Genomic DNA, 27,961 nt, shown 5'->3' on the forward strand with positions numbered 1-27,961 from the left:
AATCTTCAATTCACTCACAAATTTCGGTTGATACCCCAAACAATCGCATTTTCGGTAATCGGTAATCGGTAAGCGTATGTATCGTACTGAGTCAAACGATTTACAGAGTGACGTTATACTGCATCTCACTGCCCGCCTTGACCAGTAGCCTGCACGATGTCATGTGAGGAAAATGTGATGTGGGGTTCACATGATCAACGTTTTCGGACTGTATGCTGGCTGGCATGGAGGTCCTTCTATTAAAGGTGCCTAGATCCTCACAATATGCTTTAGGATTCTACAGCAAGTGGATGTGAACGTGACCTGAAGGTAATTTTGCGGACACTTCTGCTGCCTTGTGTGACCTGTGCTTTTAGCCAACTACTGTCCGCCCTCTTAGCGGCTGGCACGATAGCTCAGCGTGTTCTGCATGTGTGTGTGAAATCTTAAGGGACTTAACTGCTAAGGTCATCACTCGCTAAGCTTACACACTACTTAACCTAAATTATCCTAAGGACAAACACACACACATCCATGCCCGAGGGAGGACTCGAACCTCCGCCGGGACCAGCCACACAGTCCATGACTGCAGCGCCCTAGACCGCTCGGCTAATCCCATGCGGCTCAGCGTGTTCTGTCAGACGGCTGCTCGCCCTCTGTGATAAAAAACTGAGTAAAGGAATCAACGATCAACTTGAACGGATGTCTTGTGACGTCCGCCCAGACCAAACGCGACGGAAAAAAAAGTACTGGGAAACGTGCTTGCCTCCCGTGCAGCGGGCCCGGGTTCCATTCCCAGCCTGGATGGAGATTTTCCCCGCTCGTGGAACAGGTGTTGTGTTGTCTTCATCCTCATCACCGGCACGCAAGTCGCCCAATGTGGCGTCTACTGAAATAAGACTTACACTCGGCGCCCGAACTTCCCCGAATGGGGCCACCCGGCCAACAATGCCATAAGCTCATTTTTTTCTTCTTTTTTTTGCCAACTACTGGGCAGAGATTCTTGTCCGAGGAATCTACAATAGATCATAGTTTACAGAGAGGCCAACTCAGCCACAAATTGGTATAGAATCTGATAGCGATTCCACTATGGAGTTTTGTTGACTTTTAATGATCAATGCCACTGACACTAATATCTGTTTCATTTTACGAGAATCAAACTGGGTAATACTCCTGGGCCTTCCATTGTAAAGGAATATTTGAAAATTGAGTTAAGTATTTCTGCTTGTGCTTTGCTACCCTCAGTTTCAGTTCCTGTCTATTCGTGAGTGCCTGGACACTAACTTTGGTGCCTTCAAAAAAGACCAAAATTTCTTTGGGTTTTGTTAAGGATCACTCTGGGCGTCAATGCACTTTTGTGCTCGGTTCATCATATTTAGAGTCATCTGGCGCTAAACGCTACAGTCAGCTGCGCTGATTTCTCGTTGAATTTTACCCTACAGCTCATCGATATTGTGAGCATTAAATGCATAAAGTCTCGCCTTCACGTAGCACCAAAGCAAAGTATCGCAAATAGCGAACGCTGGGGAACGTGGAGGCCATTGTCCACTGCTGACGACACGTTCGTTTATGAAAGATACTTGAAAGCGATGAAGTGAAACGTCTGATGTTTGACAGGTTGCTCCGTCTTGTTGGAAGTGTGTGTATCCTTTTTTATTATTATTTAATTTCGCATAATTATCTCTCGAAAATTGTTAGGTAAGCTTCTGTACCAGAGAGTCCACTGAAAAAAAAATATTGGTTCCACTACACGATTACCGCCGGCCCGGGTGGCCGAGCGGTTCTAGGTGCTACAGTCTGGAACCGTGTGACTGCTACGGTCGCAGGTTCGAATCCTGCCTCGGGCATGGATGTGTGTGATGTCCTTAGGTTAGTTAGGTTTTAGTAGTTCTGAGTTCTAGGGGACTGATGACCTTAGAAGTTAAGTCTTATAGTGCTCAGAGCCATTTGAACCGTTTTTTTGAATACGATTACCTGTAACGACTCACCAAACAACAATTTTCTCGTCGTGAAGTGGTGCGTAAGCTATCTCGTGAGGATTCCTTGCGAACAGATACCTGGTGTTCTGTGAAGTAACGTGGCCAGATGAATCTTTTCGAGAAGCCAGTTGCAATAAGCAGTTCGTTTTGAGTCTCCTATCTCCTTCACTTGGCGCAAAAGTGAAACATACTATGGTTGAAGTTTTAAATCAAATATTGGTTGAAATGGCTCTGAGCACTATGGGACTTAACATCTGAGGTCATCAGTCCACTAGAGCTTAGAACTACTTAAACCTAACGAACCTAAGGACATCACACACATCCATGCCCGAGGCAGTATTCGAACCTGCGACCGTAGAAGTCGCGCGGTTCCGGACTGAATCGCCTAGAACCGCTCGGCCACCGCGGCCAGCGAAGTTTTAACTGATGAAGAACTTTACGAAATTCTTTATATTTAACGACAGATTGTTGGGATAACTAGCATAGTCACTTCTTTGGACTAAGAGTAATTCTCCCTTCAATACCGGCCATGGGTTTTGGAGTCCTTATGGAAGGTTGCCTATTTCGTTTTGCATTTGAAATAGAACCTTTTTTTAAATTAAATCGTGCATTGTACTCTTCGCTGGGGTACCAGCAATCAGAAATTTTTCTGTAAACACTTGATATGCTTCCTTTTTTTCTTTTTTTTTCGAAAGTTTGGGAGCTAATATAAACCTCAGCTATAGCTATCCTCTCCTGAGTCGAATAAGGGAGTTTGAAAAACCACAGCTTCACTCACAGTACTGCCCTGCAATGAAACGTATGCTGTCGAACGGCAGCAGCAAGCAGTGGTACCGTGCACATCCGCTAGTCACGCTAGTTTTGCTCGAGTCTTTCATGAACAGTGTCGGGTAGCGATTTCATTATGGGTTCGGTGTCGTGTTGCTCACACTTTTGATGCGTCTTTACGTGTCTGATTAAGTAATCAGCAATGCCGAACGTTTCTGTTTGGACAGAGCACGTGACTCTGGCGGATCTGTCGCTGGTGGCTGCGACCATGTGCCTGGAGGCGGTGGAGTTCGAGTTGTCGCTGTGGCCGAGAGTCCTGCGGTGGTACGCAGACTTCAAGCAGGCGGCGCCACGCCTCTGGGCGATCGCAGAGCCCGCCATGCTGGAGCTGCGGACCTTCAGCAAGAGCCCGCCGGACCTGTCGTCGCTGCAGCACCCATACCACCCCGTCAGGGCCAGCAAGTAGCGCGTCGTTGCGTCCCCGTGTCCCGAGCCTGCACCACGAGTTCCTTCTGATTTTCTCTGCAGTTTCCTATGTTTTTGTAATAGTGTTCAGATGAAAACAATAAACGGGAAAATTCTTGTGTTTGTCGATAGCTTCACCAGGATTTGGTAGGAATTAAATTATACAGGGCGAATCTGAACTCGACATACAAAATTTCTGAGGCTGCTGATGAATATTTTCTTCAGCATTTTGGTGGAAGGGAACCGTAGTACTCGGTGGCTCATTACGGAGTTATAATGTAATTATGATTTACTCGGTTTGTTAACTCAGTTAATTACCTTCACAGCAGTGAAAAGAACCCTTAATTTGCAATCACCAAAACATACAACACAACAAGCAAAGCGATGTAAATAATTTTAGACGGAACATATAATCATTTCTCATTCACCGCAATCGACGATTTTAGAAAGCCTGCAGTTGTGTCATTCATAATTGAAATAATAAAACACTGCACCAGTTATGCATTTTTTTTCCTGTGTAGCACTACGCTTTTCGAGAATTTATAATTATTATCAAGTGCAGATATTTACATTGGCATATTATGTTATGTTTTCGTGTGTGTTGTCCTGCCTCCCTTGCGCTGCAGTCTTTTTTTTCTTGCAATCGGAAAATCCCAAAATATAAAATTTCTGATTTTTGCTTTTTAATATTAGAAAATAGTATTTTGTCTGTCTACTTACCGGTACTGTGCCGTCTTCATTGAGCAGACAGTTTCTCTCTCTCTCTCTCTCTCTCTCTCTCTCTCTCTCACACACACACACACACACACACACACCACAACAAACTGGCGCCGTGTTTTATTGTATAAATCGCTTAACTTTTATAACTGTGTTCAGTCCGTCACTGTACAGTCCAGCGCGTAACAAATACACAGTTGTTCTCTTAAAAGTATTGTTGAAAATTACTATCACCCTGATCACGCCACAGTCTACACGAAGCGTCATCGAGTGTCTGACTCGCTCGGTGGTACCAGGGGCTTAGCCTAGTGCTTCTGATGCGGTGAAACTCCAGACTACCAGGTCCGTCTATCGCCCAGATTCTCATATACTAGGCTCTTCGCATAGCCCAGAAGTAGTAGTCCTTAAGCGTTTCTTTTGGTGATCAAGCCATTCATTGAACAGGACGACACCGACCAAACCACTGTTGTCGATTTTGTACGTTAATGTGGTTGCTGACTACAGGTGTCATGTGTAGTGGCGCTCCGTAGAGTGGAAAATACATGTAGTTTTGTTGTGTAGATACTTTCAGTGCAACATAGATATAGAGATAAATGTGGAGGAGGGAGGTAATAAATCTCTGAACGAAGTCTGTAAGGAGCCACCGGAGATGACAGGTTCTGTGCACCAAAATATTCAGTAAATAGCCGTGGACAACATCTGAAATTCTGTTGCCGGAATTCTCGTTCACTCTGTATGTTTCAATTGAACAAAACTGTTTCTCACGTTGCTTCGTTTGGGTACTAATAAAGTACTAGGTGGCAAAGGATGGAAGTGCATTCAGATATAACAGCTGTGGTGAAACATGGAAATTTAATATTTAGTGTGTCTTGTTTTAAGGGGCACATAATTTAAATCTGATTTTTATCCGATAAGCGAAGCAAAAATTCCAAAATTGCGTTATGGATTGTGCAACCGGCTGAGAGTGAGTACACGTTAGTAAAGCTTTATTCAGTGTATGAAAATTAATATTATGATAATGGAACAGGGAAATAGAAAGAAACTGAAAAAACTCTGGATATGAAATGCACTATACTCGTATGTTTTGTTATTTGCTGTATTACGACGTGAACTCAAGTCTCTGCATTTTTTATTGTCTCCGTCCTCTGTTTCCAGGATCTTACCTTATCTTTACCTCAGCACAAAAGTTCTGAGATTTACTTTCACTGGAAATAACATACACCCAACACAAATAATTGCAGTTTCTCCTGAGCTACACCTGCTGATTTTGAGGTAGATGATTCTGAAATACAGCCATCGGTAGGTAAGGACTACTACTTTTTATATGTCTGTGAAGTAACGCGTCTGTTCGACAAATAAAAGCTGAGATAACTCAAATCAATGAATATACTGAGTATATTTCAGACATATTTAACACAGTTTGAGAGACTAGTGGATAGGAATTTCATGGGTTATGAAGAAGTTCGTTTGGGTAGCTGCGTACACTTCTATTCGAGACAGCTTAGGATCCATGTAAGAGGAAATGACAGAAATATCTAAGACCATTTAAAAAAATGGAATATCTTGCAGCTGCTTTATTTTGCATCAACTACAGAAGTATCTAAACTTGACAGTACAAAAGAGAAGGATTTAATAGAAAATAAAGTGTAGACTTCTTCACAGAAGGAAGTCTTCCATAAATATCAATAAATTAGCTTTGTAGCACCAAAACAATAAGTTAATGCACACAACAAGAAACACTGCGGTACTGAGTAGGTTCAGAACACTGTTAGTGTCAACACAAAACAGAAAACATACTGCTAAATGAGTATCTTTTTATATTTTGACTATCATTAGGCTAACATTTAACCTATGTCTAATCAACAAACAACTGCTATTGTCTTTAAAGTACATATGAGGGCTACGCAACAATCAGTGAGCAAAATACTAAAATACGAGGGCTATTCGGAAAGTACGGTCCGATCGGTCGCGAAATGGAAACGACTATGACAATCCGATAAAGCTTTGCACAGATGTGTTGGGTAGTGTCTCTAGTATAACCCCAGTTACCATCACGTCGCTCTTCCCATTTCTGAGCTCGCAGTGAGTGCGTAAAGATGTCTAGAAAATAGTGTCTGCCGCCAAGTACGAGGGCCTGGTGAGAAATTTCGCCTGAAGCTATGCAGCTAACATTACATATCTGTCGTGCTGTTTCTTCTTCAAGACCATTCTCCGCCGCATTCTGCAGGGGCAATGAAGATGCTCCTGCATCGTTTTCAATTGGAAATGTTTGACTACCCACAATACAGCCCGTAATTGTCTTCCTCTGAGTTTCATCTCTGCTCACATGAACCGCTGGCTATGAAGACAACATTTTGGCACAAGACAACGAGCCGTAGGCCAGCGTAGAGAATTGGCGGAAAGCACTGGCGGCTGCCTTCTATAGCGAGGGTATTGGAAAGTTGGTACAACGCTACGATACACGTCTAAGTCGGATCGGCGACTATGGAGATAAGTAGCTGCAAGGTGTATCTAACTGTTGCAAATAAAACATTTTAGATTTTTACCGTGGTTTCCATTTCCCGACCTATCGGACCTTACTTTCCGAATAGCCCTCGTAGTAAACGTTTTTACGTATAAGATTTGTACCTGTTAAATTTATCTTCACGTACAACTCTTGTATACCGTTATTTGCGCCGAAGTTGCGTTGTCCTCAAGTTACTAGCACTCATTATTTTAAAAATAATTAAAAATTAAAATCTAGTTGTAGATTTGAGATCAGAAATTTATGAACTCACTGAATGAAGTTCAACAGTGAATTAGGGGAAGATACCTTGTCTGCAGAAAAGGAATAGGAGCTGTTACTTTCTTGAACTGATATTCACTATAAGTGACCTTTTTCACGTCTCCGTGACATAGGATAATGAATTTTCATTGCCAAGCAAGAGAAGTTTCAAGTTTCATATGGCCAGGCATATCAAACGGCTTACTTCTTGTAGCCTCTGAAGTCACAGAACAACAAATTTGTTGCCGGCCGAAGTGGCCGTGCGGTTAAAGGCGCTGCAGTCTGGAACCGCAAGACCGCTACGGTCGCAGGTTCGAATCCTGCCTCGGGCGTGGATGTTTGTGATGTCCTTAGGTTAGTTAGGTTTAACTAGTTCTAAGTTCTAGGGGACTAATGACCTCAGCAGTTGAGTCCCATAGTGCTCAGAGCCATTTCAATTTCAACAAATTTGTTCGTGTAACAACAGCAGAAAAGCAATTACACCGTACAAACATACGACAAGTACAGTACCATAGAGCGCTATGAACGTCTTATTAACATGTCTATAAACTGCAGCACAAGGCAGGTAAGTCCAAAATACTTCTGTATTGAACGAAAAAAGAATCTTGTCCCACTGACAAGTCACCTGTGAAATGCTACTCTTTTCTCAGCAGAATCAAACTGATTAAGAGTAAGCTTTATGAATAATTCCCTTCTACTTCTATCATATTGTTGAGAGAACGAAAAATCGAGGACCCCAATATGATGATTGTTATTTCCTGTCATTTTATATTATCCCAAGGCGACTACATGGACAACGGCGTGAAAAAAGTGACCAGCACCTACTTCACGATAGTCTTTTCCTGTTGATTTTGTTGGCATCACCAGCTGGAATTTGTCATAAATTTTCGAATATTCTACAACTAGTACACTAACACTAATCGAATAAATATGCTGCACATTTATTTTTGTACTTCCTCTTCAATTACTCTGGAATAATCTTACATCGAAAGACATTCTTAAATTAGAGTATAAAGTCGCTAGACTGAACATGTTGTAGAAACACTAATCTACCCCTGAGTGGAAATTATCACAGCTTTTCAAAGATGTAGTAGCCATTATTTCTTTTACGAGCTACTATGAACGTTCTATTGCTGTTAATAGTTTTAAGTGTCTTCTAAAAACCCGAAATTAAACTTTTAGGAAAAACAGAATTGTGTGGGAGACTTTTACAGTGGCGCAAATGGGGTAATCGGATTTTTCCAAAGATGCATAAAATACTTTGCACAAGACAGTTACTGAACTGCAAGCACGAAGCTTAAACATACAGTCAAATTGGTTCACAATTGCGAGCACCGCGCCATTCTATCATTAAATTAAAAGTATTGTAGTATAATTTAAATTATCTCTTCAATGTCGTTACACACCTTGGAATCTATATTTTGCAAGCATACTGTCTTTAAATCATCGAAGGTGCAGTCAGTAACACCGGAACGGCGCTGAAGAGCGTGCCGGCGCTGTCCAGCAGAGCTGTTTTCTTGTTTACGATGTCAGACTCGTACAGAGATTCGTCGGAGAAGTCAGTGCTGAGGTTCGAGACGCTCCTGTAGAGACTCCATGTCCCGGAATCATTGGTGGCAGATACAGCGTCCAGATCCACGATCGACGACCACGAGCTGAGCGAAGTTTTCGACTGGAATAGCAGACAGTCGTCTCCAAAACAAGAGTCGTGGTCAGCGTTGTCGACCTTTGCGACTTCGACCGGCTCGGGAGAGCGGTCGCGGTCGCGATCGGAACAGTAGCCCTCGCTGGCTCGCTGCAGACTGTCTGCATCTGGCTCGTGCTTCTGCATATCGTCGTCGCTGAGGGGCCGAACAGCTGAGGTGATTTCGTCGCAGGGCGTGACACTCCCACGGCCGTCGCCGACCTCCGCCGCTTCGTCGCGAGTGGTGGTGTTGAAGAGCGACACGGCGGCTGCATCGCAGCTGTTGATGTTGGCCGCCGTCGCGGTTTCGGTGCTGATGATTGTACGACTGGGCTCGTCCGGCCTCGTCTTAACGCACACACAAGCGCAGTACAAAATGGTCAGGTAGAAGCCGGCCTTTCCGTGGGCCTTCTCTGGTGGCAGAAGCTTCAGCAGCATTTCTGCCTCGATTATGGCGTATATCTGAAAAGGAGATAAGCAAAAGGTCAGAATTTCGTAGCGAGAACAACACACGAAGCCTATAAAAAAAGTCTCTTTTGTGACGCGTCATAGCGCCATACTGTTGGCAGCGCTGTATTCGTCACAATCTGCAGAGTAACTGCATTGCTTCACATTGTAAGTATCTCGCTTAGTTTCCAAGCTATTGTTATCGGAATGAGAGATACAAAATGGCTGCATTGTGTCGCCGCAGGAAGACAGTAACCTTATTTTGTCATCGGATGAACAAAGAACAGCCTACTAGCTCACCTATTTTTCATTGTGATGTTTGGTTTTGGGAAAAGTGAGCCAGATTCAGACCTAAGGACCTAAGCCATGAAGAGGATGGCATTTCTTAATGGTGGCGTGAGCTGGCATGCCTCCCTCTCTCTCTCTCTCTCTCTCTCTCTCTCTCTCTCTCTCTCTCTCTCTCTCTCACTCATTTTTACGACGTGGACCGCTTGATGCATGGCTAGATAGGTGGCCTAATTTCGCCGAAACTGATAACTGAAATAAGAATACGAGCCATGTACTATGCTTTGCTCATACATGGTGAGTAAGAAAGGACGCCCTTTTTCAGTCGGCAATTGCGACTGCGGGTGCGTGCGCAGGTTGTCGGTGATACCCTAGCAGCGTTGAAAGGGAGTGGTAAATTCAGTTACGATGGAGAACTAGAGTGTACAAGACCGTGTCCTTGTCGTAGAACTTTAAATTGAAACGAAGTCAACAGTAGCGACACAACGAACTTCCCGCAGATTAAACCATCCCCGTCCAATCGCACGATATCAACAGGACGGTGCAATACACACACCGCCCGCTTGTCAACGGACGAACTTCGTGAACCGTTTGCTGGACGTATCACCCCAGATTTGGTGATTTGGCTTGGTCAGCATGTTCACCCGTTCTTACGACTCCAGATTTCTTCCTCTGGGCGTTCCTCAGAGTGTTCGAAACTCACCGTGCAAACCTCCAGGCGCTGGAGGCAAACATCTGTGGGGAAGTCACCGCTAATTCAGTTGCAGTACTGTGTGAAAACTTTATGTAGCGCCTTAATAGCTCGTCTACGTGAGCACTCCGACAAAGATGGTGCTCATCTAAGTGGTGTGAGCTTTAAGAAGTGAGCGCTATATGCCGCATGAAACTCCAAAGTCTCACTAACACGCTTGCACTTGTAAATCATGAAGATCTGTGTTATTAAAGTTTTTGTAAACAGTTGTAAAGGGGTGTTCTGTCTGAGTCAACCTGTACAGTGATTGAAAGATAGTACAATTTTCCTGGCGACATTTGCAATTATTTTCGATAATAAAGACGAAACCTCAATTTTTTCCAGGAAGCGAGAATGACAATAACGAAAACGTTTCAACTTATGATGCGAGTATAGATAGTGTTCTGGACCGAATGATGTTCCGAATGGCTCTCCTGGATCGAAATTAGTCGTCAATCAATCGGAAATGACTCTCGGCCAGGAAGAGTGTCAACGGTGGAGCACAGTCAGAACATCAAGAAGCTGGGGCGCCAAATATCATTTTACTGCCAGAAAACCTGTCTGAATCTCAACTGGTTCGCCTTTCAGGATATTAACCGAGAAGCTAAACATTTAAAGGATAGCAGTACAAAATAATTATCAACTGTACGTTTGCAAGGTAATCCTTGAAGAAGCTTTCGAAGACGAAACATTAGGATTATAAAAGGAGCCGAGTTTTGGTTTTATGGCTATGACGTCAACACCAAAATAAAGTTATCACAACGAGCTGGTAAACGACTTCTACACCCAGGAAGATATAAAAGTCTCGGTTTACTCTTTCGATGTCAGTGGCATTGTTCCTTTCGAGTTTTTTGCCATAGAATCTCAAAGCCCACAACCACTACAGAGTAATGATTTTGAGGATTTCTCAAGAGGAAATTCGCAGAAAGAACCGCAGTTATAATAAGATGCACCATGGTTCACCATGGCAATGGGTCTGTAAATTCCATTATGTCAGTTTGCGAGTCCTGTCCAAAATTCAGATAATATTCAGCCCCTAGCGATTCTGTCCGAAAGACGTCGCTCCATGGTACTTTATCTACTTCGAAAACTAAAATCAGTACTTAAAGGATGACTAAGAATTCGTCATGGGCACCTAAGATATTTCCAAAGGGAAAAGAAAACAATGTTACAAAAGACTTTTTCACGACAGCATGGCGAAGCGGAATCACGACAGGAACAAGAGTGTAGAAAGAAGAGGGGACCACTTTGAAGGATACAAAAGCTAAACATCTTTACGTTTATTAAAAATAATATTTTAAAAGGTTTGAACAGACTTCTTCATGATATATGTTTGGTATAATTATAGCAAACCCTCCTGTCCTGTATTTTATAGCTCATCTAAGTAGCTCCACAAAATACCTTGCAACTAACACCCTAATCTTCAGATGTAAGACACTAAGAGCGGTACCAAACGTCGTATGCCGATGGAATATCAACCAAAAGTCCGATGTAGTTCGTACTATGTGCCGTCGTCCAGCAGAAAAGGTGTAAACGTTTAATAAAAGTAACACCAGAGCTACAGAGTACAGGAAAAGCATACTGTATGTAGTATCTATGGCTTCCGTGAGGAAGTCTGCAGAGATTTATATCGTCCTACCAAGGGTCGTGGGTTCATATCCCAATGATAACAAATTTTTTTATTCTATTATGGGTGAAAATGTTGTATGGGTGAGAAAGTTTTAAGAAAGTAGTTCTCAGAACGATAGATTCCTTATCTCAATATCCAGTCAACTTTTATATTTTTGTTTTACTCACCATGCCGATATCCATCAGTATCCAGCTGATCAGTGGTATCAAGTTATCAGAGTTGACGATGATTCCGTTCTCCTCCTCTGCCTGGGGACAAGAAACAAAAGAGGCACGTTAGCATCCCTGTAATTGAGCCGCTTATCACGAACTGAAAATCTGTGTTGAATCATTCTAGTAGAAAATTAAGGAGACGGGTCCACGATAAGTTGAAAGAAACAGAGGTTGTTAAGAGTTTCAAACGGAGCATTATGAACCGATTCACTGAAAGAAGGAATGGAATAGAGTAGACTACCGTACATCTGTCCGAGATGTCTAAAAGGGTTGGTGTACAATTGGCAGCCATGTAACACGGCGTAAGAACAGTGGTCATAAAAGGATCCTAACCGAGAGGGAACAGAGACCACTGTCACGCGTCAAGGGGCCGAGTGGCTCACGATTACGATACACGTTCTCGAGCAGAGTGTGAGCAAGTGACTCGTGGCAGCAAAGCACAAGGCAGGTGAAGCTATGCAACACTGTACGAGCACGGAACGGGACTCTTAGCCACTATCGTGCGATGTTAGGTCGTGATACAATGGGTGAACTCACGGATCGCAATTCAGAGTTGGTTTCTGATGAGGAAATGGAGATGCTGATATTGCGTAACTTGCAAACAGAGTAATTCAAACTAAAAAAAGAAGATACATGAACAATAGGAGAAGCCACTGTGAATTGTCTTTGACGTCTGACTTATGATGATCTGTTCAGAAAGTACTTCCGTTTGGATCGGAGTGACTTACACGAGCCGGCCGCTGTGGCCCAGCGGTTCTAGGCGCTTCAGTCTGGAACCGCGCTGCTGCGACGGTAGCAGATTCGAATCCTGCCTCGGGCATCGATGTGTGTGATGTCCTTAGGTTAGTTAGGTTTAAGTAGTTCTAAGTCTAGGGGACTGATGACCGCAGATGTTAAGTCCCATAGTGGTTACAGCCATTTGAACCATTTTGACTTACACGAGATTCAGCACTGTGCCACACTCGCTACTTTGTTTAGAAAGGACCTTTTGAGTCATAAAATCCACGCACTACTACGCCTGGCCCAACACGAATGCCTGGTTAGATGGAAAGGACAGGTAGAGAGAATGGCGTGGGCGGAGTAGTACTCACCATCTTGGTGGCGTCCTCGGCTGCGGTGGCGAGGAAGTGCAGCTTGTCGCACGGCAGGCGCGCCGACTGCATCTTGAGCAGCGTGGCGCGCACGCGCTCCGCGGCGGCGGGCGACACCTGCGGCGCGCCCAGCCAGGCCGGCGACACGCCGACGCGCCGGTGCCGGCGCACCATGAGCGCCATGTCGCGCACGCAGCTCTCCCTCCACAGGCCCAGCATGGCGCGGTGGTACAGCTCCTTGAACACCGGCTCGTACAGCAGCTTCTGCACGCACCGCTCCAGCGCGTCCTCCTCCTCCTCGCTGCCACCCGTGCCCAGCTGTGCAACAACAGCGAGAGTTAAGGCGAGGGAAGTACTGTACTCGAGGTGCACGTGGCGTACACGAAGTCGACAGTACGCTATCACCCAAACCTTCAGATGTTACAATCTCATCGGTACCAAACACTGTGTCGAGAGTAGTTAGTGATGCGTGCTGTCGTCCAATAGAAGATGAATAAACGGTAAGTAAAAGCAACACCAGAACTACGGAGCAAAGGGAAACTGCGTCTGTGTGTCTAAATCTACATCAACATCTACATATATACTCCGCAACCCACCATACGATGCGTGGCGGAGGGTACCTCGTATCACAACTAGCATCTTCTCTCCCTGTTCCACTCCCAAACAGGACGAGGGAAAAATGACTGCCTATATGCCTCTGTACGAGCCCTAATCTCTCTTATATTTGTGGTCCTTCCGCGAAATATAAGTTGGTGGCAGTAAAATCTTACTGCAGTCAGCCTCAAATGCTGGTTCTCTAAATTTCCTCAGTAGCGATTCACGTAAATAACGCCTCCTTTCCTCTAGAGACTCCCACCCGAGTTTCTGAAACATTTCCGTAACACTCACGTGATGATCAAACCTACCAGTAACAAATGTAGCAGCCCGCGTCTGAATTGCTTCTACGTCCTCCCTCAATCCGACCTGATAGGGATCGCAAACGCTCGAGCAGTACTCAAGAATAGGTCGTATTAGTGTTTTATAAGCGGTCTCCTTTACAGATGAACCACATCTTCCCAAAATTCTACCAATGAACAGAAGACGACTATCCGCCTTCCCCACAACTGCCATTACATGCTTGTCCTACTTCATATCGCTCTGCAATGCTACGCCCAAATATTTAATCGACGTGACTGTGTCAAGCGCTACACTACTAATGGAGTATTCAAACATTATGGGATTCTTTTTCCTATTCATCTGCATTAATTAACATTTATCTATATTTAGTTAGCTGCCATTCTTTACACCAATCACAAATCCTGTCCAAGTCATCTTGTATCCTCCTACAGTCACTCAACGACGACACCTTCCCGTATACCACAGCATCATCAGCAAACAGCCGCATATTGCTATCCACCCTATCCAAAAGATCATTTATGTAGATACAAAACAACAGCGGACCTAGCACACTTCCCTGGGGCACTCCAGATGATACCCTCACCTCCGATGAACACTTACAATCCAGGACAATATCTCTGCCAGATGAGTTGGTAGAGCGTCAGACCGCCGTGCGAAAGGTCCCGAATTCGAAACCCACTAATCGTCTCTTTTAACAGATTACGCGTGAAAGTGTTGCACGGGAAAACATTTTTCTGTCATGTAAAATGACGTTTCGGAGTATGTAGCAACGTTGTTTTGGTAGGCTGCTTCCGCTTCGTTAGTAGCAAAGCTACGGAGTCCATAGGTAAATGTTGTGTTATCTATACATGTATTCTATAGGTCTGCTACTTTCAACTAACGAAGTGAAATCAGACTGCCAAAAGAACATTGATACAAACTCTGAAACGTCACTTTACCTTGCAGTTACCTCTCCAGTTCTGAGCACACAGTGACAACGAAAAGATGCCTAGGAAACAGTGTCTTCCGCCAAGTACGACAGCCTGGTGAGAGATTTCGCCTGATGTCGTGCAGACCACATAACATAATTGTCATGCCTTTCCTTCTGCACGACAATTCCAGGACCACTCTGCAGGAGCAATGAAGATGGTCCTGCAGCGTTTGGGATGGGAGCTGTTTGACCAACCACAATACAGCCCGTAATTGGTTCCCTTTGAGTATTATCACTCCTCACATGTACCGCTGGCTATGAAGACAACTTTTTGGCACAGACAACGAGCTGCAGATCAGCACAGAGAATTGGTGGAAACCTTTTCACAGTGATTTCCATTTCACGACCGATCGGACCTTACTTTCTGAATAGCTCTGATGGTAATAATAATAATAATAATAATAATAATAATAATAATAATACACAAATGGCTGAAGCACTGACCTTGCGGGCGAGGTAGTTCCTGGTGGCGGTCATCTGGTCGCGCGTGTCGTTGAAGGCTGCCTTCCAGTCGCCGTCGGGCTGGAGCAGCGGCCTGCGCCGAATGGCTGCCACGAATGCGTGCACCTCCTTCGCCAGCTGACTGCGGCGGTTTCCGGCCAGACGCATCACCCGCTTCTCCACCTCCTGCGCGCTGAAGCAGCGCCGCTTCCCGCCCCACCCTGAAACACGCCGGCACGCGCCTCTTACACTTACCAGTCTATGCATCCACACGATATTCATAAGGCATACCAATTGGAGGAAAGAAGAAACACCAAGAAATCAGTATACTTTATGGCTATGGCTCCAGTAGCTGCCCACACCACCATAGAAAAACGATATAGCTCGGTTCCAAGTCTCTCCAGCACGTATCATAAGTATTCCATTGGTTAGCAACTGGCGTTAAGTGGTACAGAGTTATGTTCGAAATTATCCATATTTTCAAGATTATTTTCCTTGTACTGGCGAAATATCTTCTGAAAGTAGATGACCTGAATAGTGCGTTGCATAGGGTCAGCAAGCAGCCGTTGATGGCAGTCACCAACAACCAATTTCCGGAAAAAATTCATTTAATCTAATGTACAATATTTCGCGCACATTCCGCTACAGACTGAAAACTCATTCTCGAAAAAAATCTCCTAATCTGTAGCTAATCCATTTCTCCGCTTATCCTCTCTTCCGGGATGCTAATCCATCGAGGTGTGCAGGAGAACTTCTGTGCAGTTTGGAAGGTGGTGGAGAACGGACTGTTGTTGGGGACAGGGAGGGGTGGGGTGCACTGTTCTGCCTGGGTAGCTCAGATGGTCGAGTATTTGTTCGCGAAAGATGTAGGTTCAGATTTCGAATTTTGGTCCACCACACAGTTTCAGACTGCCAGGTAGTTTCAGTGCGAATAAACTTTTTCATATGATCATCCAAAGGGAGGTATCTGTTTCTTCTCTTCTACTGATCCATGTTCTCAAATGAGGAACTTCTTTCTGCAATGTGACCATAAAAGTACCACTGATTATACTTCTCACGTTCTCTCATACCAGTCAGTACATACGGATTTCTAGTGTGTAATACACTGTATCTCGTCAGTCACATTGAATAAATATTGAGACTCAGTTTTTTTATGGCAACGTTTTGTGGTCAGCGGTGTCATAGCTACAGTGAACAGTAACACCTGAACTTCAGCATTCAAGACAGGCGGTTAACTGAAGGACGAGAAACAAGGAATATCTGCAAATATTCGAAAAGGAATAGACTTTTCTTAGCGGCCCGGAGTAAATACTCGTAAGCGCAAGTCGCCTTCAGTCGGGTTCGATACCTGGCCTGGTCAGAGATTTTCTCCGCTCGGGGACGGGGTGTCGTATTGTCCTTACGGTCGTTTCCTCATAATTGACTTTACACAAGTGAGATGGCTTAATGGGATCTGCCAGAAAGACAATAAAAGAAAAGGAACCTCACCTTTCCCCAAACTGCGTTGTCAGGAAAATTGAGGAATCGGTAACTAGCACTGTTCCTAAATAAACATACATAGGCCTCTTTGAGCCTCTTCCTAAAGTCAGAAAAGTAAAACTAGTAAGTTAGTGGTGAACAAATCAGTCGTTAAACCAATAAAATTAAATGCCAGTGTTGTTACCATAGATGATAAGTATGGACAAAGATATGCAACACCGCGTACGCGTACACAGAATTTTAAGAGCTAGGAAAAGAATGGAATCTCTCTCTCTCTCTCTCTCTCTCTGTCTCTCTCACTGTGTTTGTTTGTTGTGTGTGTGTGTGTGTGTGTGTGTGTGTGTGTGTGTGTGTGTGTGTGTGTGAGTGTCATTCGAGTATATTCCGAACAATTCACTGTCTCTTGTCTAATTAGAACGTTAATAATAAATGATTCAGAAATAAATTAAAAAACACGAGACTAGATGTGTACCATTAAGTAAAATATTCATCTAACGTCTTCAGTGAGAACACATAAAGGTGAATGACTCGCTGCGTGGAGACATCACATATCATCAGAAGGTCTTTGCGAGATATTCAGCACATATGGCAACAAACCAAGAATAGCATTCGCCATCTGTCTACTCCAGCTGCTATATTAGCAGCAGCGGTTGTGCCGAGAGCTTACTCATCGCACTGAGATCGGTAAGGATCAATTGGTCACACTCGCGCTTAGTCACCACCATGGACAAAGGCGTGGCAGTTATCTCTGGCCGACTATCATTAGATGAGGCCCGCATACCCCAGGCGGTCCATTACAAGCCGGCTCCTCCACGTCACCACAATGTCACTGTGTGAAACGCAAGCAAGCTACGCCGCATGTCGTCGGACCGTTGACCCACGCTGACTCAAGCTGGTGCTACGTCTATCTTACGCTCTGCTGCACGACGCTGTGCTCTCACAGTGAATTAACACTAACGTTATCTCATCGCAGGCAAATAAGTGTTTATACTTTCACTCATCGCAGCTCGAATTACTGATGCGTAACTTACATCTAGGCAACCTGCTGCACAGAGCTGCCATGTGGACTGAGTAGCCTTCAGGCTCTTCCCATGACTGACTGCAGGAACAACGACTTGGTTAGGCTCCGTTTAAAATGTTCCTTACGATTGCAGCCCGACAGTTTAGAAAAACTGTTTTCCTGGAGTAATGACCTTGAATAACCACAGTTTCTGCCGTCTCAATCCGAACTGTAAAACTTTTTTCCAGTTTTTATTCGTTTTTCAGTTACGCATTTGATATATCTTTGAATGCTGTGGAATCATATGATTTCCAATGTAAGAACCCTGTGTGTACTGAAGAAGAGTTACGCATTTTATACACCAAAATTTATCATAAACTAGTCTGTCAAATTGGCGGGTAAAATTCAACAAATGGGCTCAAAGAATTACGCAAAACAATGACAGAAACTCATTTACAAGGATACTGTGTACATTGCATAATTTAAAAGCATTAATGATGTAGTTGTCAATGAAAAATAAAAAGCATCTGGTGTAAATACCCATCGTAAATTTATCGAGCAGTCTGAAAGTTATTAGAAAATGATACTGTAGAGAAAATATATTTACCGCGTATTGTGATTGTGATTATCGTTGTCCACTGATCTGCTGTGCGAAGATTGGGAAACCGGTTTCGGAGACAGCTGCGTTTTTTTCATGAAGTTTATTCATAGCCTGAGGTTTAGAGCACCAAAACCTGTTTTCACTCTCTCTCTCTCTCTCTCTCTCTCTCTCTCTCTCTCTCTCACACACACACACACACACACACACACACACACACACACACACACACACACACACAAACACGCAAATTACCCTCACGGATATGACCACATCTGTGCCAGCTCAACGTGTTTCCACTGTGTCTGCTGCTACCTTTTCTATTGACATCAAGGCCAAAAAGTTCATTCAAAATAAATTAGCTAGTTTTAATCTTCGCCTGCAGCTTAAAACACGGTCTGGAAGGTTTAGGAAGGACAAGTTTGTAGCTTGAGCTGAAATTCTAAGGAAAGTGGTATAGGTGTAGTGGTAAGGAGGTACGTAACTGAATTTGAACCTAATTATTTCTGTCACAGATTTTACTCAAAATGGTAATATTATCTATAACTATAAAGTTCTTCTGTACCTAAGAGATTATCACTTCATTAAGACACGAATACGGTCTGTATGCTTCACACTGGTAGAACAAGAAAGAGTAACTTAAAAAACATCGCAATTAACATCGAAGAGTGATTTAAAGACCTTGTAAAGGCTATGTCAAATTACGTTTAGAGCTGTTAAATGTAAATAGTGCTTTCTTGCTCTTTCGTCAAGTAGTACGTCTTATGGCCCGTCTCGGCTTCAATTCAGGAAACATGAGGCTGATATAATACTTTGAGTACGGAAACTTCTTTTTTCCCTGGATGACATTGAAGTCTTTTGTCAGGCAGTACTTTGTTGGACGGCCTCTGTAGGTGGTGCCACCATTCATTCCCATATTCTGCTACATTTTTATGTAACCTCGCCGGCCGGTGTGGCCGTGCGTTTCTAGGCGCTTCAGTCTAGAACCGCGTGACCGCTACGGTCGCAGGTTCGAATCCTGCCTCGGGCATGGATGTGTGTGATGTCCTTAGGTTAGTTAGGTTTAATTAGCTCTAAGTTCTAGGCGACTGATGACCTCAGAAGTTAAGTCGCATAGTGCTCAGAGCCATTTGAACCATGTAACCTCCAGATAGCCAGTGAGTCCACGCATCTCTTCCCTTCCATTACCCCGGCACCTAGAGTTGACATCTGATATACGAGCTTGCCGTACACTTTTAATAACTGCTGGATGCCGCAGAAACAGTTCCTTAGAGACAGTGTTTTGTAAAATCTCATTATTAGAAGTACCCTTGTTCCTTTACGGAATAGTAATTAAGAGCAACGTAATAACTAGTAGCTACGCAGTGTGCACATTAACTAGCAGGGCAAGACTTGTGTTTCAGTTTCATGGCATGTACTACTTTGCGTACAGAAACAACAGACTGGAACATGAGAAGTAGTTTCAAAATATGTGGTGGTATGTATGGCTTGTGGAACCGTGATGTGGAAGGTGTCAATGGGACAACAAGGCATAGACGTGCATGTCTTGATACGATAAAACAACATTACTGACATCAAGAAAAGAGAACAGTATTTCTTATGGAAACACAAACACCTCAGTCGTACTCTGTTTTCATTTTATTTATAGATACTTTTTCGCGATTAGTGAATCAACAGTGATGCCAAATCCAGCTCTATAGCTTGGCTATAGACAAGTTGATCACAATTGAAGTTTTATTACTTGAGTCAGCGTAGACGGAAAACTATTTACCATATGGATAATAGGTATGATGTTAAGATTGTGCGCTGCAGGATTTGCGTTGTTAGTAGTGTTAGTATCACGACTTTCCATTAGGTGGGTACTGGTAGGGCTCACACAGGAGCATCCGTGTGCGCTACAGTCAACACGTGGTGAGCAGAGCTTTCCTCGTAACAGTGTTTTGTTAGAACTATGGATGGTAATATTGCTGCTGCTCATCGCGAGTGTCGATGCCCTTTTACCGTGCCGGGATTGAAGAACGCGGTTCACAAGTTCGAATTAACTGACGATTTGGGAATTGCTTCTGGGAGTGGCCGACCGCCAACTCCGCCACAAATTGCTGCAGAAATTGCTGTTGCCACGACTAAGAATTCTGGACGCAATGTGCGATCTTCAACCAGTGTACGAGCCGTGAAATAACAGCTGATCATTCCGTGGTCTACCGTTCGAAAAGTGCTGCTAACAGTTGTGAAATGCTATCTCTAGCGAGGTTGCAGGCTGTAGTGGAGGCGGATGGTCTTCACATTGAGCAATGCTCGTGAACCCAATCGTAAACATGGTACGCAATTAACGAATGTTACCCTCTTAGTAAAAGGTGTTCCTTTCAACGGTTTATGCGTTATGCCTCTTTCGCATGACCTTATACGAGTGTTGGAACTTTAATGGTGGAAACTATTTATTTACAGTTCGTACAAATTAGATATGTGTTTCAAAGTTTTACTGACCTTCAAAGTAGTCACCAGCACTGTGCATAACCCGTTGCCAGCGATGTGGGTCGTAGGATACTCTTAGCAGTGCCAGTTGTGCTGACAATTCGAGCGGCGCGGTCTATTGCCCGACGAATTTGTAGCTGTTCTGCAGCGAATGCCGTGAAGTGTTTCCTTCAGTTTAGAAATCTAGTTGAACTCACGAGGGCTTAAGTCACGGGAGTGCAGTACGTCGTGTAGCACGTAGCAGCCCAAACAGTCAAACAAATCAGCAACAGTTGGCACTGTACGTGCTTCAGCATTGTCCTGCAAAATGATGGTCAGGTCCCGCAGAAAGTGTCATTACTTCTGTCTCTATGCTTTTCGTTTTTGCAACATAATCTACGACCAGCTTAGAGACAGAAGTGATGACACTATCTGCAGGACATTACCATCATTTTGCAGGACAATGCTGAAGCACGTACAGTGCCAACTGTTGCTGATTTGTTTGACTGTTGGGGCTGCTACGTGCTACACGACGTACTGCACTCCCGTGACTTAAGCCCTCGTGAGTTCAACTAGATTTCTAAACTGAAGGAAACACTTCACAGCATTCGCTTCAGAAGAGCTACAAATTCGTCGGACAATAGACCGCGCCGCTCGAATTGTCAGCACAACTGGCACTGCTAAGAGTATCCTACGACCCACATCGCTTGCAACGGGTTATGCACAGTGCTGGTGACTACTTTGAAGGTCAGTAAAACTTTGAAACACATATCTAATTTGTACGAACTGTAAATAAATAGTTGCCACTATTAAATTTCCAACCCTCGTAATTGTTTCCAATAAAAATGGTTCAAATGGCTCTGAGCACTATGGGACTTAACATCTCTGGCCATCAGTCCCCTAGAACTTAGAACTACTTAACCCTAACTAACCTAAGGACATCACACACGTCCATGCCCGAGGCAGGATTCGAACCTTCGACCGTAGCGGTCGCGCGGTTCCAGACTGAGCGCCCAGAATCGCTCGGCCACAACGGCCAGCATCAATATTGTCCGAATATCATTTTTTCGTTTCGAAAATTATGGAGAAGATTACGAAGAACAACGGTAGCCACTGGAGCTTCTGGCCAATAGCAACTGATCTGTTTGAAGGCGGGGCAGCTACTGGAGCAGACAGAAGTCTAAAGCGGACAAGAGGGATAGTAGAGAAGAGGACAGAGGCGGGACGTACTAGCGCGGTGGAGCTCAGAAGATGGCGCCCCCGACGGAGCTGGCGGCGCTGACAAAGCTGCGAGCGTCCCAGTCCTCTTCGTCCCAGGAGTCGGTGGCGGAAGGCGCCTCGCCCGAGACAGACGGGCACGGAGACGCCCACGACGACTCGAGGGCCGCCTTCGCCGATGCCACCTCCGCGTGCTCCGGCAGCTCCACGGAGCAGCGCAGGGGGCCCGACGGGGCTCGACGCCCGGATACGTCGGCGGGGAACGCGCCGCACCGCCAGCCTGCGGCACCGACCGACGCACTTGCACCCGCGGCTTCTGCCCTCGCTGCTACAACCACCACCACCACCACAAGCTACCGCCTCCACTTAAGCCACAAAACGCCACAAAAGCGCTCAGACCACGTGCTCTGACTACCAAGCAGCAAGCTACACAACATGGCTGTAAGAGTAAACCGAATTAGTTTGTTTTTCAGGAAAACCGGCCAAAGTTATTCCTTCCAGTTTCTTTGTCGAAACTGAGCGTTCTGTCATCCAGTACCCGCCCGTCTTACTCCTTCACACGCACCTACCACCTCCCCTATTTCTAGTCACGTCTTCACGTCCATCTACTCACGCCCATATTCGTCAATTGTAACTTAAACACGATACTGAATATGAAACTGCTCACGATATATTGAAAAGGACCATAAAAAGAAGAAGCCATCAGACAACTGACGACATCAAGATTAATGCGCCATAAACAGCTACGAAAAGGAAGGCGTAAAACTGGGAGGTGTGGAGAATGATGAACTTGCAGTGACGGACATGCATTATGGACAGAACGAATCATCACTTCCGTCGTCATCATCATGATCATCATCAACGATGTATTTTCTGAAGTCACTGCTCCTCTCACCGCCTTACGCCACACTACCACGCGCCCCCGTTTCCATTCACTGCTCACACTCATCTTCGAACTGACATCAAGATTAATTAATCAAAAACAGCTACAAAAAGAATGGAGGAAAACCGGGAAGAGTGGAAAATGCAGAACTTGCATTTACGGATCAGCGTTATGAGCAGAACACGTCATGACCATCATGAACGAAGTATTTTCTGAAGGTAGTGTCCGGAAAATTCTATTTGAAAAAGAAAGAGACTATAGCCGACTGGTTTCATTATGACTGTTTGTTAAATGTCTAGCTTACATTGAATTACATGCTTCTGGTCCATATAAAAGGCCGTACTGTCTAGTTAGGACGAGAGAACGGCTGGCGCTATTAAGCTAGTAGGAGTGTTTATTCTGACGAGGATAAGACAATGCCGTAGAAACTAAACATCGAACAAATAACGTCATCCTGCAGCTCCTTGGCAGTACTGTCATTTTTTTAATCTTTCAATGGACGCTCTATATTCATAAAGCCAATTTCACTCTCGACAAATTTTCATTACACACCCATTTTAAGTGAAACTGTCCAACACGGTTGATTCGAAAACGACGTGCCTTCTTGCTATCGCAAATCGTGTATCCCTGTATTCCTCCAACCGGAGAAACAACTAACCCAGTCTCGTTTGTAAGGGGTGGGTAGGGGAGGGTGGGAAGGGGGTAGGATAATCAGTTTAATATGAAATGGAAACCATATCAATATTTATCATTTTCACAAACAACAAATGTGAAAGCAGCGACATATCGCATGATATATGTTAGGATTAACGAAGGATAGAACCATATATCACCATTGGCAGATGATGGTTAAAGTGATCGCTATAGCAAATGGAAATCTTCAAACACCAGTATTGCTGGCCCCTGTTTTGACCAGAACTGAGGTGCAATCTTCCAAAATGTCAGTCAGGGGCCTGAAGATGGCGTAGTAAATCGCCAAAACTGGTAACCAAATAAAATAAGTTTGGAAATTAGACGGCTGAAAGGTGTTTCATTTGACATCCTCTAACGAACAGTCCAGTCCCGCAACCATCTCTGTAAAGATGGACGTATACAGTCATAAGACTTTGGTTTTGTAGTCTTAGAAAAGCTTCCCTACATTTCCTTTAGGTGACGGTCATATGAATGTGCAACAAATCACTATTAGCTTAACAAGAAAGTCTATTTATATGGAATTCTCACTTTTATATGAGGGGAAAATTTTCAGAAAAAATTATTGATTTAGGCTGCTCATTCTTGTGACCTCTAAACATTCATTTACCACACGTGTGTTTACGCCAAAGCATGACCCAGGTTTTCCCTTGAAACAGGTTCGAGACCATAACTGTTACGGCGTTAAGTCAAGAGCCGGCATGCCAGTGGGGAACGAAAGAGAAGAGACGGCTGTGAGACGTCAGCCAATAGCACGCTGACCGACCCCTCTTCAGGATGACAACGCGACAGCAGCGACCTCTAGTTGAAGAGAACATAAGCGCCTTGGTGAGGGCCCTGTTCAATAGCATCTTCAAGATTAGTGAGTTCTACAGCAGTGTAAACTGTAGTTACGTCGCTTGTACTCTCTCTGTCTCACAAACTTAGAAATTGTCTGTAGCGAAGAAGATTGTTTATTTTGAATGTCGCCCTTTGCTTGCGACATATCTGTGAAATCGCAAAAGTATTGTATATTATCTTATTGTAATAAAACTAATTAATACAACTTGTTTGAACTGTTTATCTAGCAAACCAAGTATGCACGCTTCCTAGACACCACACTAACTATAAGATGAAAATTGTGGAGATAAGCAAGAATAAAAAAGTGGTTGTGATCACGAAATTAGAAATCACCTTCACAAAGCCCAGTAACAAAAAGCTTAGAAAATTGAGCCCCTTGGCCTAAATTTAAAATAGCAAGTAGCGATTGGTAGGCAGCTGACAACGTCTACAAGAGTTTGGTCTACAACTGTGTCTGTTTGTACTTCGACAATGACCATAAATCCTTGAACACCCATCGAGTCAAATCAATTACTTTCCATTCTCTATGTTAAATTCAACGTGTCGCAGACATAACTCCAACAGAGAGAAACTCAAGACTATTTAGAGGCCAAAAATCGCGTGCAGATCGATTGTACAGGCCGAAAATAGCGTGCAGATCGATTTTCCAACAGAGGACTCCAACAAATACTGTGGAACTATACTCGAAAAAATAAAGAAAAAAGATCACACACAAATGGATATTGCAGACCTATCAATTATATGTTTCTCCCAAACAGTGATACACAATGTTTTCTTATAGAAGTGGATCATAATTTACAACTGAACTTGTCCGATTTATTCGGGCAATGGCAAACAACCCCAGAGAGTGCTGCCCTGGAGTAGTGACCTTCGGCTCTGACCCGTGGCGCCGGGACATTGATATCTCTGTAGAATAAACTTCAATAAGGGCTATCGCCGGAAGCAAACAGACGGATATCGATCGATCTGTGGTATTTGTTCGCTCATCCATACTGGAAGCAGAATGTTCGTCCTTAAAGGATACTCTCGCCTACCTGTAGCTTCTAGCTTCTGTTTCTCCTCTCTAGTTAAATTACCTATCAGCGCAACGCCCTTCGTAGTTCAATTGAAAATAGCCTGCGCTAAACACTTCGCTAACGTTGGAACTTGTATAATTACAGTGCCGAAACTACTCGCACTCAGATTCTAGATCTACATCTACATCGATACTCTGCAAATCACACTTAAGTGCCTGGCAGAGAGTTCATCGTACCACCTGCACAATAACTATTATTCCACTCTCGAACAGTGCGCGGTAAAAAAGAACGTCTAAATCATTCCGTATGATGATCGTTTCTCTCTATGTAACTCGTCGTCAACAAAATATTTTCGCGTTTGGAGGAGAAAGATGGTGACAAAGTTTCAATGATTTTATTCCTAGTTTATCAAAAGTTTTACGCTTCTGAATCGTCTGAGAGGTAGGTCCAGCAAAGACAACGCAACATACTACATATGCACCTCTTTAAGAAATACAATAGTCTTACAGAAACAGTCGAGTGGAAAGAAAGGGATGGTATTTTTATATCCTGGGATGATTCTACGGATAGAACAGCGTTAATCCCCCAGTCTTCATAGATTTTGTGCATCTTCCCACCCCCTATAAATGAGTTAGCAGCCAACGGTGCCATTCGCATCCATGAAAGGTGTTTTAGTCTACTCACGCTCACCGTAACATTCGTAAGCCACTGTACGGTGTCGGTCGGAGAGAAATACAGAAATACTATCCTTCGATCTTTTGCACACACCAGAAATGCCGGCCGCTCTGGTCGAGCGGTTCTAGGCGCTTCGATCTGGAACCGCGTGATCGCTACGGTCGCCGGTTCGAATCCTGCCTCGGGCATGGATGGTGTGATTTCCTTAGGTTAGTTAGGTTTAAGTAGCTCTAAGTTCTAGGGGACTGATGATCTGAGATGTTAAGTCTCATAGCGCTCAGAGCCATTTGAACACCAGAATAGGAGAAAGTAACACATGATACCATATCGAAAACGGAAGGAGAAAGTGCCAACTACTATACAACAGCTGTCTTCTTGAAGCATAAACGATATTAATGTTCCAGAAAAATTTCATGTATAGCCTTTCGAAAGATCATTTGAGGACCGCAGTGGTATGCCTAGCTTTCTGACTGACAAACTGGTGATGAAAAGCAGAGACCAAATTTGTGAAAATCTTCGTTTCATTATTAAGGAACTTTCGCAACAACCACGTCTTCGCAGCAATGAAGACATGGATCGCTATACAGCGCTTTGATACCGACGCCAAGCTGCACGTCGGTATAAACCAGGGGTTGCAATGAGAGGCGGCAGATTTCTACAGAGACGGTATTGAAAAACTTGTGTCACGTACGATAATTGCCTCAGTTTGAAGGCGATTAAGTAGAAAATCAGCTTCAGAGTGTACCTTTAAAATGTATACAACAAAATCTCGTTCGTCCATATCGTTAATTTTTTTATTGTAATACGTCTATTACTTTGAGTAGCCCTCGTTCTCAGAAAATGTTGTTCGGATGCATTTAGTACAGTTTCCAGGTAGAGAGTTGTCTACTGGCATCTCATCCTGTAGCCCAGCAACAGAAAATATGTTTTCAGACTTATATACACCTCTTTCTCTGACGAAGTTATGCAGAAGGCAGCAAGTATCTATCACAATTTCCGCCAGATCTCGTTGAGAATTTAACGAAATATCCTATTTTACACGAGGTGAGCAGAGCTTCCTGAGCCTTTTCGCTCTGTAGCAGCTCCATCAGTATCAGCTAAGGCTCTGCTTGCTAACCATAGAGCAGCGCTACAAAGTGGCCCCTTGTTAAGCCGGCCCAAAAGCTACGCGAGTGCTCCTCCCTAGAGACTTTGCCTGATAAGTGACGGCTCTGGTTTGGATGGGAGATGGCAGCTGGCGCCCGCGGGCAGTCTGCCCGCAGTGCGGGGTACTTGCTGCACGACCGGCGCGGCTGCGGAGTTCAGGGACAGCTGCCGTCGCCGGCAGCTGGCAGCTAGCTGCGGCGCGTGGCTCAGCTGCTGCTGGGACTGCCCGCCACCAAGGCCAACAACCAACGCTTTGCGCAGGCCGGCTCTCCCAGCACCGTGACGCACCTCGCCAGCCGCTGTCTGGCAACATACGATGGTCAGCCAAAACATTACGACCGCCTGCTTCAAAGTGTGTTGGTCCACCTCTGGTACGCAATACTGCAGTGATCCTGCGTGCCATGGATTCTTCCTGTACTTGGTAGGTTCCCAGAGGTTTGTGGCACCAGATGCGTACACACAGTTCCCGTCTTTTACGGGCGGGTGGTTTATGAGCTCGGAGCTGGCACCCGATAGAATCCTAGTTGTGTTTCACCGAATTCAGACAAGACGAATTTAATGGTCAAGACGTCACGTGACTTCACTGTCCTGTTCCTCAAAACACTGCAGCACCATTATGGCCTTGTGACACAAACTGTTGTCCGGTTGCAAGATGCCATAGATGTTGAGGAAGACATCAAGCATAATGGGATACATCCAGAATGAGATTTTCACTCTGCAGCGGAGTGTGCGCTGATATGAAACTTTCCTAGCAGATTAAAACTGTGTGCCGGACCGAGATTCGAATTCGGGACCTTTGCCTTTTGCGGGCAAGTGCTCTAACATCTGAGCTACCCAAGCACGACTCACACCCTATCCTTACAGCTTTACTTCTGCCTGTACCTCGTCTCCTACCTTCCAAACTTT

General features: G+C 44.4%; 2 protein-coding genes across 5 annotated transcripts in view; one reads left to right on the forward strand and one right to left on the reverse strand.

Annotated features, from left to right (window-relative positions):
- The window catches only part of LOC126457314 (glutathione S-transferase 1-1), a 74,339-nt gene extending 71,011 nt beyond the window's left edge, over positions 1-3,328 (forward strand). For all 3 annotated transcript variants that reach the window (XM_050093505.1, XM_050093506.1, XM_050093507.1), the window contains exon 6: positions 2,954-3,328. In XM_050093505.1, the coding sequence (XP_049949462.1) occupies positions 2,954-3,192 (239 nt within the window). In that variant the 3' untranslated portion in view covers positions 3,193-3,328. The remainder of the gene's footprint in view (positions 1-2,953) is intronic.
- Positions 3,329-5,467: 2,139 nt separating this feature from the next.
- LOC126457315 (uncharacterized) overlaps positions 5,468-27,961 on the reverse strand; it is a 28,849-nt gene continuing 6,355 nt past the window's right edge. The window contains exons 2-6 of one of the 2 annotated variants that reach the window (XM_050093508.1): positions 21,818-22,085; positions 15,063-15,280; positions 12,752-13,069; positions 11,616-11,696; positions 5,468-8,818 (exon numbers count right to left, since the gene is read on the reverse strand). In XM_050093508.1, coding sequence (XP_049949465.1) covers positions 8,111-8,818; positions 11,616-11,696; positions 12,752-13,069; positions 15,063-15,280; positions 21,818-22,085 — 1,593 coding nt within the window. In that variant the 3' untranslated portion in view covers positions 5,468-8,110. The remainder of the gene's footprint in view (positions 8,819-11,615; positions 11,697-12,751; positions 13,070-15,062; positions 15,281-21,817; positions 22,086-27,961) is intronic. The other variant, XM_050093509.1, reaches the window with a different exon arrangement.

The sequence above is a fragment of the Schistocerca serialis genome, chromosome 2 (assembly GCF_023864345.2).
Source record: "Schistocerca serialis cubense isolate TAMUIC-IGC-003099 chromosome 2, iqSchSeri2.2, whole genome shotgun sequence".
NCBI classification, from domain to species: Eukaryota; Metazoa; Arthropoda; class Insecta; order Orthoptera; family Acrididae; genus Schistocerca; species Schistocerca serialis.